The following is a 16,157-nucleotide window of genomic DNA, read 5'->3' as shown; positions in this document are numbered from 1 at the left end:
CATCGCTGGAGAGCTGCTAGCTGTACCTTGTTGCGGGAGCCACGGGTGTCTTCTAAAAACTCCTGCAACGCTTTTCGCAGCTCATGGTGGGGTGGGGTTGTGATTTCCTGGTTATTCCCTAGTGGGGCCCTTGGTGCAGCCTCGTGGTCCACTGAGGCGGGCAGGCAGGGTGCGGATCACCGACGGGGTGTCTGACAGGCTAAATTTATTAGGTCCGTCTGAAGCCTTGGGGTAAGAGGGGGTGGCAGAGGGAAAATTGCAGCTCCTAATGGGTCATGGCAGGAAAATGCAAAGGCTGCTCCTTGGGGGGGATCCGCTAAAAAAGGGAAGGAAATAACCCCAGGGGTGGCAAAACCATTATAGGAGGAGGTGGATTGGGCAGGGACAGGGGAAGAGGCGAGGTTCTGGGCTTCGGGAGGCAAGCAACAGAAAGGAGGCGTCTCCCGATCAGATTCGAGGGTTAAGGGGGTGGGGAGGGGGCTCCCAGTGATGCCAGGTGCAGGCTCTGTGGTGGATTTGGCAGCTACAGCATCAGGTGGTGGACTACCTTATGTAGGGTCCCTGCCCGGGAAGGCAGAGGGAGGGAGCATGGGGAAAGGGGAACTGGAGTGAGGTTGCCCAGATCGAGGTCAGCTGGCAGAAGGTCATCCTCTCCCTGGGTGACTGGGGTCAGACCTAGGGCCTCGATCTCCTCATACATGGAGGAGAGGTCGCCTTCCGCCACCCCGGGGGTCTCCACTCTGGCGACCGCCTCGACGGTCGCCTCGAGGTTCGCGGTGGTTTCGGGTGATGTCCGAGGAGAAGGGGCTTCCCCAGGGGACTCGGGGGGAGGGTCTCCTGTGGAGGGGAGATCCTACCTTCCAGTGCTATCATGTCTTCCCCACCTGACACCGGCAGATGGATCTCACTCGTGGGCAGAGCGGAAGGCTCAGTGTCAGATTGTTAGCAGTTAGGGCAGGGCTCCCTTGCTCGTCTGGGCGTTGTAGGGGAGGTGTCCCTTGGGCCCGGGCGGGAGTAGCAGTGGATCGAGCAGGAGGAGAGGTGGTTTCAGGTGCCGGGCAGCCAGGGGCGTCGGCAACGAGGGAGCTGATGTCCTGCCGGGTCTTGGGGGTCTCTGGTGCCCCTCCCCGCCGGGCCAAGGGGAGGTCTCTTCGGACATGCCCCGCTGATTGGCAGAGGTAGCAATGGGCCTCTCCTGTAGAGTAGTAGACCCGGTAACAGGCTCCCTGGCAGGGAACTAGGAAGGACCCCTCGAGCGCCTCTCCATCATGTGCTGCCGGCAGTGGTAGAAGCTGCACTTGCTGGCGGAATGAGAGGATGTGACTGAGGGTGGGGTCCTTGCAGCCCAACGGGAGAGGGCTGATGACAGAGACGGATTTCCCCAGGGTGGAGAGAGCGGGTAACAGGGCGGCATTGGGTAAAAAAGGAGGGACGGAGGTCAGGACTAGGCGGACGCCCAGGTCCTCTAGCGGCTCCAGGGGGACGAACACCCCCCCACCGCCAGGCTCTTCTCCACCACCTCCTGGGCGGCAGCCTCCGATGCTAAGAAAAAGACGACCTCCCCATATATTTTGGAGGCCGCCACAATAGCCATGGGTCTTACCACCCTCGCCAACGCCTGCACGTATGTCTCCACGTAGGGCGAGGTGGGCACCAGGAGGCAACGGACGCCATACTTCCTGGTCATGGTGGGAAAGGGGCCCCGCCCGCTATTGATGGTAGTGGAGGGGGTGGGTGGGCGAGATGACGAGGCGGCAGGGAGGGGGGCTGCCGCCACCCAGGCATACATCTTGGGGGCTGGGGGAGGGACACTCGTAGAGCTGATGGAGGGAACAGCGGGGAGGGACGCCGTGGTCAATGATGGGGCCACAACGGTGGAGGCAGCCCCTGCCATGGAGGGCCTGGTGGTTGTAGCAGGGCCCTTTCCCTTCTTCACACCCTGGCCTTGCCGGCCAACTCCCCTCCTAGAATCTGGGGGGGCGGTGGGCGTGGCAGCGGCGGTAGTTGCCCTGGTGCCTCCTGCTGCCAATGCCCCAGCGGGGGAGGTGGCAGGTGTTTTGGCAGCAGTGGTGGGGGGAGAGGCAGCTGAGATTGTTAGAGGGGCTTCACCCCTTTCATTCCCTGCCATCATGAGTAGGGAGAGAAGGGGAGACACCAGAAGGAGGAGCGGGGAGGGGGAAGCAAATTAACCACTCCTCTCTGTTGGGATGCAGGCCGGGGGTGGGCAAATGGGTCGGCCTGGACAGCGGGAGGAAACAGGAGTTGGGTTCAGGTAGTAGGGGAAAACTGTGGAGTGGACAGTCTGGGGGGAGGCGGGGCAGGGACATGAACCCACGCGCGTTTGTCCAAAGAGTCTCGTTTGGTCGGCTGTTGTTTCTGGTCTGGACGGTGGAATCAGGGCGAGCAGCTGAATCCAGAGGCAGATGGCAAGTTGCCAGCAGGGACAGACGGCAGAGGAGCCATGACGGTTGTAGTAGTGTTGGGGGGGCACCAATGGATGGGGGGCAGCTCCATGCCACACCCCCTGTGCCCCTACAAATGCAGTCAAGACACAGTCAAAACCTCCCCCCACATGAGAGTACAGTTCAAAAGTTACTCAATCTTAAGGCCCCCTCCACGATGGTTTGTAGCTTCCCTGGGCGGTTTCTCTGTCAGCTGTCTTCTCTCCCGGGATTTGTGTAGCATTCCAGAAATGCCGGACAGGTAAGAGAAATTTCTCTCAGCCGGGTACGGGTCCACAAACAAATAGCAAACGGTTGGGTCTGGGGGCTTCCACTCCCCTCCTCTGGGGAGCAGCTCGGCAGTTCCCCAACTCCGGTGGTTTCAGCTGGAGCAGTAGCAGCATCTGAGGGCAGGTGTGGTGGGGCTGGCAGCTAGCTGGCAGCCGACCAGCACTCAAACAGCAGCAGAAAAACAGCAAAAAAAAAAAAACAAAACGAAGGAAAAGCGTCTGGCCCGATCGGGGGCAGGGGGAAGCTGAAGCAGGGGCAAAAAGTAAGGAAAGCCCAGGCCAGGGGGCTATAGGAGAGGAAAAGAAAGCAGATAGATTAGCAGCAAGCTAAGAAGGTCCCTTTTCCCTTGGTAAGGGAGCAGGGAAGGTTTCAGAACAATCAGGAACCTTCTGGAGACAATTAAGACAGGCTGATTAGAACACCTGCAGCCAATCAAGAAGCTGTTAGAATCAATTAAGGCAGGCTAATCAGGGCACCTGGGTTCTAAAAAGGAGCTCACTTCAGTTTTTGGTGTGCGTGTGAGCAGCTGGGAGCAAGAGGCACTAGGAGCTGAGAGTGAGAATGCGGACTGTTGGAGGACTGAGGTGTACAAGCATTATCAGACACCAGGAGGAAGGTCCTATGGTGAGGAAAAAGAAGGTGTTGGGAGGAATCATAGAATATCAGGGTTGGAAGGGACCTTAGGAGGTCATCTAGTCAACCCCCTGCTCAAAGCAGGACCAATCCCCAATTTTTGCCCCAGATCCCTAAATAGCCCCCTCAAGGATTGAACTCACAACCCTGGGTTTAGCAGGCCAGTGCTCAAAGCACTGAGCTATCCATGTCCCCCGCATGGGGAAGTAGCCCAGGGTGTTGTAGCTGTCGCACAGCTGTTCCAGGAGGCACTCTGGACAGCTGCATTCCACAGGGCCCTGGGCTGGAACCTGGAGTAGAAGGTGGGCCTGGTTTCCCCCCAAATCCTTCCAACTCCTGGTCAGACACAGGAGGAGTCGACCTGGACTGTGGGTTCAGAAAAACGGCCAAGCTGAGGGTTGCTGTGAAGCTCCAAGGCAAGCAAATCCTCCAATAAGCGCAAGACCCACCAAGGTAGAGCAGGAGCTTTGTCACAATATGTATAGTTGGGATTATGTTTTCCAATGTGCATCACTTTGCATTTATCAGCATTGAATTTCATCTGCCATTTTGTTGCCCAGTCACCCAGTTTTGAGAAATCCTATTGTAGCTCTTCACAGTCTGCCTGGGTCTTAATTTGGCATCATCTGCAAATTTTGCCACCTCACTGTTTACCCCTTTTTCCAGATCATTTATGAATATGTTGAATAGGACTGGTCTCAGAACAGACCCTTGGGGGACACCACATTCTGAAAACTGACCATTTATACCTACCCTTTGTTTCCTATCTTTTAACCAGTTACCAATCCATGAGGGCACCTTCCCTCTTATCCCATTGCATCTTACTTTGTGTAAGAGCCTTTGGTGCGGGACCTTGTCAAAGGCTTTCTGAAAATCTAAATACACTATATCCACTGGATCCCCTCGGTCCATATATCTGTTGATCCCCTCAAAGAATTCTAGTAGATTGGTGAGGCATCATTTCCCTCTACTAAAACCACATTGACTCTTCCTCAACAAATTATGTTAATCTATATGTCTGACAATATTGTTCTTTATTATAGTATCAATCAGTTTTCCTGGTACTAAAGTCAGGCTTACAGGCCTGTAATTGCCGGGATCACTTCTGGAGCCCTTTTTAAAAATTGGTGTCACATTAGCTATCCTCCAGTCATCTGGTAGAGAAGCTGATTTAAACGACAGGTTACAGACTACAGTTACTAATTCTGCAATTTCACATTTGAGTTCCTTCAGAACTGTTGGGTGAATACCATCTGGTCCTGGTGACTTATTGCTGTTTAATTTATCAATTTGTTCCAAAACCTCCTCTAAGGATACCTCAATCTGGGAGAGTTCCTCAGATCTGTCACCTAAAAAGAATGGCTCAGGTTTGGGAATCTCCCTCACATCCTCAGCCGTGAAGACCGATACAAAGAATTCATTTACTTTCTCCACAATGGCCTTATCATCCTTGAGAAGTTCCTTTAGCACTGTGATCGTCCAGTGGGCCCACTGGTTGTTTAGCAGGCTTCCTGCTTCTGATATACTTAAAAGAAAATTTGCTATTACTTTGAGTCTTTGGGTAACTGTTCTTCAAATTGTTTTTTTGGCCTTTGACAGGTGCCTAGTGGGATTTTTAAATTCCCCCCTTCTGTGGCTTCAAAAGTGTGGGCCAGCAGGGAAAAGAAAACCCCTGCCATCTTTTAAGGAGCTGCCCTAGAGCTGGTTGGAAATTTTCTGAGAAAACATTATTTTATATCAGACTTGTCAAAACCTTTCAACAAACTTTCACCAAAAGACAGGCAGGATCCCAACCCTCTCGTTTCCTGCCCGCTCATCTACCAAGCTGCTGAGGAACCCAGGCTTCCAGGGTTGGCCAGCTCCGGGGCAGCCCTGCCATACAAATTGCCCGGGGGCTGGAGACTCCAGCGCTTCTAGGCTCCCTGCCACAGAACCAGAATGAAAGCTCTGAGATTCCCAGCCTGAGACAGGGTCCTCAGGGTTTCTATGCCCCTTGTTATGCAGCAGGGAGCCTGACAGCCCTGGAAACCCTAAAAGCCCCAGTTTGAGTTGGAGCTCCAGTTTGAGCTGGAGCTCTCAGGGCTTCAAGACTCCCAAAGCTGACCATGACTCCCCAGGCTTCCCCAACATGGGGGGACCCGCTGGGGTACCCCACCTTCCTGAATGAGAACAAAAATGTTTTCAAAATGTTAGAATTTCCCATTGAATTGAAATTCCAAGTTTCATCCAGCTTTATGTAACACCCCCTTGTGGGCATTCACCCCTTCCCCCAACCCTTGTGGGACACAAGGGGTAGCAAATCCTATTGGCTCCAGCTCACTTAATGGGAAGGTTTATAAAACATGTCCCCAGTCCTGCATGGCAGGAAAAATTACAAGGGGGCAGTAGGGAAGCCATAGAATCATAGAATATCAGGGTTGGAAGGGACCTCAGGAGGTCATCTAGTCCAACCCCCTGCTCAAAGCAGGACCAATCCCCAATTAAATCATCCCAGCCAGGGCTTTGTCAAGCCTGACCTTAAAAACTTCTAAGGAAGGAGATTCTACCACCTCCCTAGGTAATGCATTCCAGTGTTTCACCACCCTCCTAGTGAAAAAGTTTTTCCTAATATCCAACCTAAACCTCCCCCCACTGCAACTTGAGACAATTACTCCTTGTCCTGTCCTCTTCTACCACTGAGAATAGTCTAGAACCATCCTCTCTGGAACCACCTCGCAGGTAGTTGAAAGCAGCTATCAAATCCCCCCTCATTCTTCTCTTCTGCAGACTAAACAATCCCAGTTCCCTCAGCCTCTTCTCATAAGTCATGTGTTACAGACTTGCCCTTCACCGGACTCTCTCCAATTTATCCACATCCTTCTTGTAGTGTGGGGCCACACTGGACACAGTACTCCAGATGAAGCCTCACCAATGTCGAATAGAGGGGGACGATCACGTCCCTCGATCTGCTCGCTATGCCCCTACTTATACATCCCAAAATGCCATTGGCCTTCTTGGCAACAAGGGCACACTGCTGACTCATATCCAGCTTCTCGTCCACTGTCACCCCTAGGTCCTTTTCCGCAGAACTGCTGCCTAGCCATTCGGTCCCTAGTCTGTAGCTGTGCATTGGGTTCATCCGTCCTAAGTGCAGGACCCTGCACTTATCCTTATTGAACCTCATCAGATTTCTTTTGGCTCAATCCTCCAATTTGTCTAGGTCCCTCTGTATCCTATCCCTGCCCTCCAGCATATCTACCACTCCTCCCAGTTTAGTATCATCTGCAAATTTGCTGAGAGTGCAATCCACACCATCCTCCAGATCATTTATGAAGATATTGAACAAAACCGGCCCCAGGACCGACCCCTGGGGCAGTCCACTTGACACCAGCTGCCAACTAGACATGGAGCCACTGATCACTACCCGTTGAGCCCGACAATCTAGCCAACTTTCTACCTGCCTTATAGTGCATTCATCCAGTCCATACTTCTTTAACTTGCTGACAAGAATACTGTGGGAGACCGCGTCAAAAGCTTTGCTAAAGTCAAGAAACAATACATCCACTGCTTTCCCTTCATCCACAGAACCAGTAATCTCATCATAGAAGGCAATTAGATTAGTCAGGCATGACCTTCCCTTGGTGAATCCATGCTGACTGTTCCTGATCACTTTCCTCTCATGTAAGTGCTTCAGGATTGATTCTTTGAGGACCTGCTCCATGATTTTTCCGGGGACTGAGGTGAGGCTGACTGGCCTGTAGTTCCCAGGATCCTCCTTCTTCCCTTTTTTAAAGATTGGCACTACATTAGCCTTTTTCCAGTCATCCAGAACTTCCCCCGTTCGCCACGAGTTTTCAAAGATAATGGCCAATGGCTCTGCAATCACAGCCGCCTTCCATGGTTACACATGGCCATGCCTCCCCTGACTCTCATAGAGTCATAAGCAGGATATTATACTAGATGGAGCTCTGATCTGATCTGGTAATTCCTATATTCTTCTACCAAGTACAACATATTTTTTCTAGTCAAGTAGTTGGAAATCCAATAATTAGCTTGTACACTAGTGATGCTATTATTATTCATACAATAGTTTATTCCTTTTTTAAAATCTTAAAAAGAGAATTGCCTCCTTAATTATATACTTGCTTTTTAACTTTCTCTTGTACATATTAAACATGTTGCTTTTTCATCTAATTTGTGTTCTTTGTTCTTAAATTATAGGACACAATAAATAGGCTCATATTTGGCTTTTTCTATACTATTCAGTAATTTAGGGCTTCTCAAACTTCATTGCTCTGCGACTCCCTTCTGACAACAAAAATTAGTACACGAGCCCAGGATGGGGGACCGAAACCCGAGCCCTACCGCCCCAGGGAGGAAGGCCAAGGCATAGCCCAAGCCCAAACCCAACCCTCTGCCCCACCACCCTGGGCGGGGAGCCTGTAACCTGAACCCTGCTGCCCAAGGCTCAGGTTACAGGCATAAGAATTTTTCATTACTTTCAATATGCTTTGGATCAGTCCCATACTGTAGTAAGTTTATAACTATAGATTTATTTTTGCACAACAGAGAGACTTTTTTTAAGGAAAATCTGCATATCCCACTTCAGAATGTAGTCCAGATATGTTTTACTCATGACAAGAAAATGTAGTTATATTTGTAAAACACAACTTCAATTTCTATAGTCTGCAACAAATCATTTTGACTTACTGAAATAATATATTGCCAATCATAAATGTTCCAGCAACAAGTTCTTTTGGGAAAAGGGTGTAGCTATATCTTTTCAGATTCCTCCACCCATTATATTTAAAAAGAATTGTGTAACAAATTCCATTGTGACGGTTGTTAATTGCTTGGTAAAATGTTTATGAATCAATTATCTTTTCATGCTGTCATCTCTGCAAAGATCAACTTCAAACCTATGATGATAACAAGGCAGTTATATATATTCTTACTTGAATTCCAGCTCCCTCTGGCACTGTGATCTTCCACACACAATTCAGATTGTTGTCATAAGGCTCAGGGTAACCAGGAGACAAAATGGTCCCTTTGCGCTTTGTTAAAATTCCACCACAAGGTACTGGAAGGAAATGCATTGAGCAAAAAAAGAAGTTTGACACAGCACTGCTTTAGAACTGAGAAAAGATGTAATAAAAGCTAACACAATGATCAGTATACTAGAGATGCAAACTCTTGTAAAGTGATACTATATTTTGAAATTCATGTTGGCCTCAGGAAAATAAAACTCTACCTTATACTTCAAATTCTATTTTTAAATTACTTGAAAAGAATATATATATTTAAAAAGTTGCTATCTACCAGACAAAATCATGTTCACATCCCTCAGACATGGTCATTTGAATTTTAACGAAGTGAAATCAGCTTGAATGTGTCCTACTAATCTTATAAAAATAAAATAAACATTGTTACTTATTAATAATGAACTTTAAATAGTTATATTTGATCTAAATATATAAGGGGAAAGCACTTGGCATAAAAATGAGGTTTTGATCAATGCTACTACTTTACTACTACAATGCCACAGTAACTAATTTAATTCTAATACTGGAGGGCTTCTATTCCAACTCCCAAGCTATTACATTTGCTTATGTGAGTAATCTCATTGCAGTCCATGGATTTACTTATGTTAGTACAGAAACTCATGTGTTTGCAAGATAGCACGCATAATACCCAGGCCCAAAGATTAATAAAATAAGTAAGTCACAGGAATTCAATAGTGCAAACTGTTGGTTCTTGATGCTCAGCATGAATGAAAACATTGCTCAGGTTACTTGATTCTCCAACAAGAGCAAATAAAAGAATGTTACAGCTTAATCTAGATACAAGTATTCTGCTGGTATTTTAAAAGCTTAAAGAAAAGATTGACGAGATGTTTTATCTTTACTATTAGAAGCCTATACATTATTCCTGTGCAACATTATCAACTCCTTGACCTGATTTCATTAGATACAAATACGAGGATTTAGAGAAAATATAGAAGAACACAATTTATCTCAGTAATGAATACACTAGCTATATTTTGTACTGCACATAATTGATAGAATCTGTCGGACACTACATTGATAAACTAAAGGTCAGTGTCACTTAAACTGTTTAAATAATTACCGGTAAAAGCCGGAGCAGACAGAATGATTGATGTCTGATATCTGTAAGGAAACACTGAAGCATTCACTCGAGAGTTAAGGCAATTTAATATGGTCATGTCTTGCACTTCAATTATTAAACCGATTTAGTTCAATGCAATTTTCAACTCATACATATTTTATGACCTTTACTGGCACACTGATATGTGCACATGAGGAGTCATTGATACTTTTGGCCTGTAATTCTCTCTCATTTCAAGTTGTTTAAAGTCAGACAGTGTTCTCTTTCACATAGCTAAACGGTGCATTAGTACAGCAATAGAATATTGCAACCAGTGACCAAAAAAACCCACTGTCACCAATTGAGTTTATTCTATATCAAAATGGAAGTAAATACATAACCTAAAAAAAAAAAAGTTGCAATCTGCAGTGCTGAATTTGGTCCAATGGGCCAGATCCTCAGTTAGTGAAAATGTGCATAGGTCTATGGATGTCAATGGTTTTATACTGTTTTATATCAGCTGAGAATCTTCTCTAATGATCTAACCTGGAAAAAATGCATTCTTTCTGACCTACTACAGAACATTGGTGTAACTACTTCTAAGTCCTTAATAAAGTAGTTCTTCTGGCAACAGCATACAATATCTTGTCAGAGTTCCCAAGTGAGAGCATTTTAGTCTTGCAGGAAGTCAGGGTAACTTCTGAATCTTGATTAATGAGTAGTCATGCACTGACATTGATGTAAGTCTAAAAGAAGCTGATATATAATTTATAGCTGCAGGATATGTACTGTCATGTAGCTACTGAAATGTCAAAGCAAGGTTGGGATAGAAAGGGAAGATGAAAAGTGAAGGATTCATGACCTCATTTAGACTAAGTTAATATTGTGTTAACGTATTACTTTGCTGAATGAGAGCCCTTCTGGCATACTTTCTATGTTCAGGGCAGTGGGTGGGTAGTGTGAGCGCAAGCCAGAAAATCAGAACAAAAATAAGCAGTAAGAAGGTAGAGGATGGGAGAAAAGGAGTGGATTCAGACTTAAGATAACATTCTTCATTGTAGGCAGTAATTAGACCCATACAAAAATGTAGCCTTTACTCACCGACACATGTGGGGAGGGAATCATTCCACTGTGCCAAAGTATTCGGTACTGAATCACATCTAATTGCTGTTGATCCATAGAGAATGTATCCGGGATTACACTCAAAAAGAACCAGTGAACCAACTGAAAATTCATTTCCAATCCTTTTTCCAAATCTTGGTTCAGGCACAGAGCTGCACTGTGTCGCACTTGTTCTTGGAACAGCTGCATACATGAAAACGAGTGTGGATTCTTAATTTTATATTTGGTAGAGAAACGGAGATTTTCAAATGCAGGTGTCTAAAATTACTTGAAAAACATTCAGTTGTGTTGTCAGTTAAGAAGATTTCCATAATCCCCAAATGAATCTTCAAAAATAAGGATTCCGTGCTTTTAAATCCAAATGAAATTACTATTCAGATTAGTATAAACATTGATATACTTTGCAGGTTTACAACCACATTATAGTATCTATTCTGAGACCTTCCTAAAATGGCACTGAAATTGTATACTTTGTAATGAAATATTCAGCTAACACACAGTTTCAAAACAGTATTGCTTTTTTGGTTAGATATTTGCATTTAGTGACTACAGGTTTAAAATTGTGAGTGCTGCTGGTCAGATTAGAATTCAAATCCTCTGAAAAAATGAACTAGAGGAACAAGTGTTGACATGTAATCATTTCAGTGTCTGATCCTTAAAAAGATGAGTAATGTACATCAACTGAAGCATCTTAATAATAGCAAGTTTACTGATTCAGCGTAGGGTAATACCATTTCCAGTTATTTATATTTAAATGGAAGGATAAATCAGGTTGAGCAGCAGACTGAAAATCAGTCCACCAGATAAACAAAAATAGAAAGACTTGGTTTTCATAACTGGTTTCTCAAATCTGGAAACCTTTCTTATGCTTCCCAAATATCTGATTTTATTTTTAAAGAATATTTAAAATCATGTATTATTGAGGATGCCAATAACAAATAAAAGGATTTTTAATACAAAAATGGAGGGAAATTATACATCTACAGCAGTTTAATATTTTCCATCACATTCCAGGCCTGCTCATCCCCAGTAATGTCTCGGTTTAATCAAATACATTTGTCAAAATCATACTTAAAATATTAGTATAATTCATTTATAAAGAAAATATGGAGGGATTAATTAATTGAATTAATTGAAGCATTTTTCCAGACTATTGTGTTACTTACCTTGATATACGAAGTGAAATCCTTTAGCTGTTACTGGACCCACTGAAGTAAATCTAATTGTGATTTGATTACCTGAGCTCAGTGGAAGGGATTCGCCTACTCAAACAAAACAAACAGTGAATTATCATAAACAATTTTCAGTAACTAAACTCAACAACCGCAAAATATACTCTGCTTGAATTTAATTTATGAGCCATATACTATAAACTTTACTATTAGTCTAACATTGTTCATCTTACATTCCTGTAAGAGTTAGAGCCTGATTCTCATCTCACATGAGTGGTATTTCTTCTGATTAAAAATCAAGTCTCTAAATCGTTAAAACCCTACTGACATGCACATAAATCTACTCAAATTATAATTTTTCTATATATTCTCTACTATCACTTATAAGTATTTTAATATCACATTTTATGTAGTACATTGAAAAACAAACACAAATTTTGACAGAAAATACAAAGGGAATAAACTAAAAAAGTAACTCTGTTAGTTAAATATTACCAAAAACATCCAAGAAAACTGCAGATTAAATTTGGTCTTCATTCTTTTTATCAGCCCAAACTGTTTTGAATCACTACTGATTGATTGTTTCCTTTCAAAATGTTCATATTATATTTTCAGTGCAATTTGTTTCTAAGAAAAGATGACAGTAATTTCATCTTTTGTTACATTACCAGTCTAAATCAGTTTTTAGTAAATAATTGATGCATGACAGTTCTATTAAAGAATACCTGAATGGGATCCTGAGAGGGAGGATAATAAAGATGATTGCTGTGTTGGGCCATCATACACCTCAACCACATCATGGAGCGATGTCTGGAAAAATACAAACTGGCCAAACACCACTGGTCAACAGGAATGAGAAAAAGCAAAAGAAATTGATTACAAAAAAAACCAAAAAAAAAAACAGGGAAACAGAGAGAGGGAACAGAAGATATCTTAATGACATTTTTCTAATTTATTGAAGAGGACCAGCACTTATTGGTTAATTTTTCTGACCAATGTACAGTGATGTCATTTTTAATTCATAACAAAATTAAATGGATGTCAAAATGTCTAATCCTGTATAGATAAAAAAGCATATCTAGAGATATCACGAATTCAGTTGTATAAACATTTTAATCATGAGAGAAAAATCATAATTATTCTCCAGCTGAAAGAAACAGCTTTTTTTTTTTTTGCCAAATGTGTAATGCAATATCCTTCTGTTACACCATAATTTTTTGCAACTCCTTCCTGGGTTGTTTTTTTTTAATTATTTTTTATTTTTTCTCTCTCTCTTAATCTGATAGGCCTTTAGGAAGTTTCATTTATTTTGGTATGCTTTAACTTCACCTTAAAATCTAGTCCATCTTTCAGTGTAGAATGGAGAAGCAACAACATTCAAAGAAAGCAACACTTCCTGGTGTCTACATTCTAAAGCACAAAATATGTTATTTATTATTATTAATAATAATAATAAAATAAAATAACAATAATACATCAGGGGATTATTTAATTCCTTAAAGAAGGATCTCTCTGCACCAATGAGTACCTCTACACTAGAACTGGAAAGTGTAAATTTTAATTCAAGGAGACGTACCCATGCTAGCTATGACTGAGCTATTACACAAAAAAATGAAGTGTAGCTATGATGGCATGAGCCGCAAGAGGGGTTACCTACCCTGTTACAGACCTATGATCTCGGATGGGATCATACTTTGAGTGGCAAGCTACTCCCACTGCTAGTGCCATCATAGCTACACTTGTACTGTTAGTGTGCTAGATATATCAGAGCTGGAGTGGGTATGTCTCCTCAAGCTGCAATTAACACCTCTAGCTCTAGTGTAGACATGCAGTGTTTAGAAGCCCCTGCAGGACACGTCTACACTGCATACTCCTTATGGCAGAGTGTAGAGAACAGATATTGCATGTCACCCTTGCACAGGTATAAATAGCAGTGTAGACAGTGAGGCCTGGTTTAGGTGAGTAAACACACACCCAAACCCTTAGGGTATGTATTTCACCGCCAAGCAGTTTCTCCCATCTACACGGCCATTTTTATCAGTGTAGTGTCCTGCTGCCTCCCCACTGCTGCAAGAAAAGGCTCCAGAAGTGGGGAAAGGCTCTTGAGGCAGGGCAGCAGCAAGGAAAGACTGTCAACTCCCTGCTGCTGGATCATTTCCCCAGTGCAGAGAGCTGCTCTTCACTGTGGCGTTTTGCTACACTTACCCTACATGTTGCTGCCAATGGTGTGCAGTGTACAGCCATAGAAATCATGTTGACTATTGCACTAGAAATACACTGACAGGAAATTAAATGATTTGTTGATCTTAGTCTGGCCCTAGATACAGCCACAAAACTGCGACCCTTGCTAACAACTTGTTGAGCAACATTAAGAGGCGGACTATAGAGCAGAATTTTCACTGAGAGGGCAGCTGGCTGAAAGGGCAGGCTGTGGCTCAACAGTCCTTCCACCCTATAGTGGGTTTCACTCAGAGGCCAGCAGGTTCAGTGTGCAGGCCGTGGTCCACCAATTCCCTGATGCTCCAAAGTTTTCCCAGATGGACGGATGTGGGGACGTAGGGGGACTGGGCCCTTCCTTTCTACTGGGTCTGTGAGGAAAGGCACAAAGTGTCTCAGTCACTTGACCAGCCTCCCCTGGGCTGCTTCCTGCCTCCTCACACTCTCTTTGGTTTGGGGTGCGGTCACAGCCCACCTTCCCCACAGCAAGAGTTCCCAATCAGTCCCAGCAGCGCAGATAGTTCACTGAGCATTCCCCTGCTCTCTTTCTAATGTTCAGTTATTTCCCCTAAGCAGGGAGTGGGGGATGGAAAAAGACAAGCCCCTGCCATCCCAGCTGGTCTTACCCACAGTCCACACCCTCTTCTGTGAATGACTTTTTCCCCAAAAGCTGAAAACTGGCTTCCTCCCTTCAGATAGCCTCTCCTTCGCTCTGTCCCCTGCTTGACTGTTAGAGTACACTTTTGAGCAGCTCCTCCTTTTGGAGCATACTCTGCAGCTGCTGAGGGGCAGGGCCGAACTGGTCCAGTACCGGTCCTTCACTCCCTTAGTCTCTGTGTAGCGTCTGTAAACACCATTACAAAGACCAAAGAGCTAATGAATACAGAGTTCAAATTACCCTTTCATTCCTACAGGTAATTCAATCTTGTACACAAGCAAAAATGCAGAGGAACATAGGTAGGATTGTGTAGGGCAGTTAACACTACCACTGCTTATGTTATGCATGTACTGTGAATAAACAGTTTCAGTGCTCAAATTTGTACCTTCGAAAGAACTAAAGGCACTTAAAAATAATCATAGACTGTAACAGAATCTCAATTATAGTATTTGGAGTTTCTAAAATTCAAGAAAAAGAACACACACTAATGTTCAAAATATGGGAGGGAAGCATGGGGGAGGGTGAAAGACAGATACAAAACTTCAGTCTGCTAAAATATTGAACCAGTGTACAGTAGTTTAAAAATTCTCTTTTATCATTTATCAGTAGGTAAGATAATACTAGTCCGAACCGAGCAGGTTCTCTCTCTAGAAGGGACAGAGAATATAACTTGCCTACTAGTAAAAGAAGAGTTGTTAGCTGTCCCTACTGTATGCTATTTTTGTATTTGTACAGAAGCTAGCAAAGATGATAGAGCTAATCGCTTCTGTTATGTAACTCACTAACTTTGGTACTTTTCTCAGATTTTAGTTTTTGTAGTAGATCAAGAGCCACATTCTGCTATTGATCGAAGTACAAAATTCCCCATGACTTCCATGGCAATTCCACATATGGAGCGATGACAGGATTTTGCCTTAAATGCACAGATTTTATAAGCATTCTCTGACAGCAGTGAAATTATGTATGATGGCTACTGACAGAACAACAGTTGGGAAATTGTCAACAATAGAATGAATGACTTGCTCTCAGATAAATCTGTTTTAATTGACTATTGTACAATATGTACAAAAGTTACTACGCTGTACATTGAGATCAGTTCAAAAACTGGTGATATTGCATTTCAGCAATTGATAAGTATTTCAGGATTCTTGTTGCCTTAAGCATCTGCATGCCTCAGAGGGTAAAACCAAAACTGCAAAGAATATCCTTATCAAACTATAGCATCTGTGGTAATTGTTAATTTGGTTCTCAAATATGTATATTTTAAAATAAATCATAGACATAGGTATCTCTGAGCTGGTTACAAAAAATGAAAATAATTAATACAAATTAAATCTTATGTAAACAGATTTCAGATGGAAAGTATCACAGAGGCATCAACAAGTGAAGTTCTACAAAACCTACTGACAGAATGCCACTGTAAGAAAATGCAAGGGCAGGCTCAAACAGGAGTGTTGGAACAATTTATATAGTGAGGGTGCTGAGAGCCTGTCATAAATATAAAGGGAAGGGTAAACACCTTTAAATCCTTCCTGGCCA

At 43.8% G+C, this 16,157-nt stretch overlaps 1 protein-coding gene across 3 annotated transcripts in view; it reads right to left on the bottom strand.

Annotated features, from left to right (window-relative positions):
- CSMD3 (CUB and Sushi multiple domains 3) overlaps positions 1–16,157 on the bottom strand; it is a 1,168,908-nt gene that overhangs the window by 202,957 nt on the left and 949,794 nt on the right. For 2 of the 3 annotated variants that reach the window (XM_077808852.1, XM_077808853.1), the window contains 4 exons: positions 12,469–12,582; positions 11,738–11,833; positions 10,551–10,754; positions 8,300–8,424 (listed from right to left, as the gene is read on the bottom strand). In XM_077808852.1, the coding sequence (XP_077664978.1) occupies positions 8,300–8,424; positions 10,551–10,754; positions 11,738–11,833; positions 12,469–12,582 (539 nt within the window). The remainder of the gene's footprint in view (positions 1–8,299; positions 8,425–10,550; positions 10,755–11,737; positions 11,834–12,468; positions 12,583–16,157) is intronic. The other variant, XM_077808854.1, reaches the window with a different exon arrangement.

The sequence above is a fragment of the Eretmochelys imbricata genome, chromosome 2 (assembly GCF_965152235.1).
Source record: "Eretmochelys imbricata isolate rEreImb1 chromosome 2, rEreImb1.hap1, whole genome shotgun sequence".
NCBI classification, from domain to species: Eukaryota; Metazoa; Chordata; order Testudines; family Cheloniidae; genus Eretmochelys; species Eretmochelys imbricata.
This window is presented reverse-complemented; position numbering and strand designations above follow the sequence as displayed.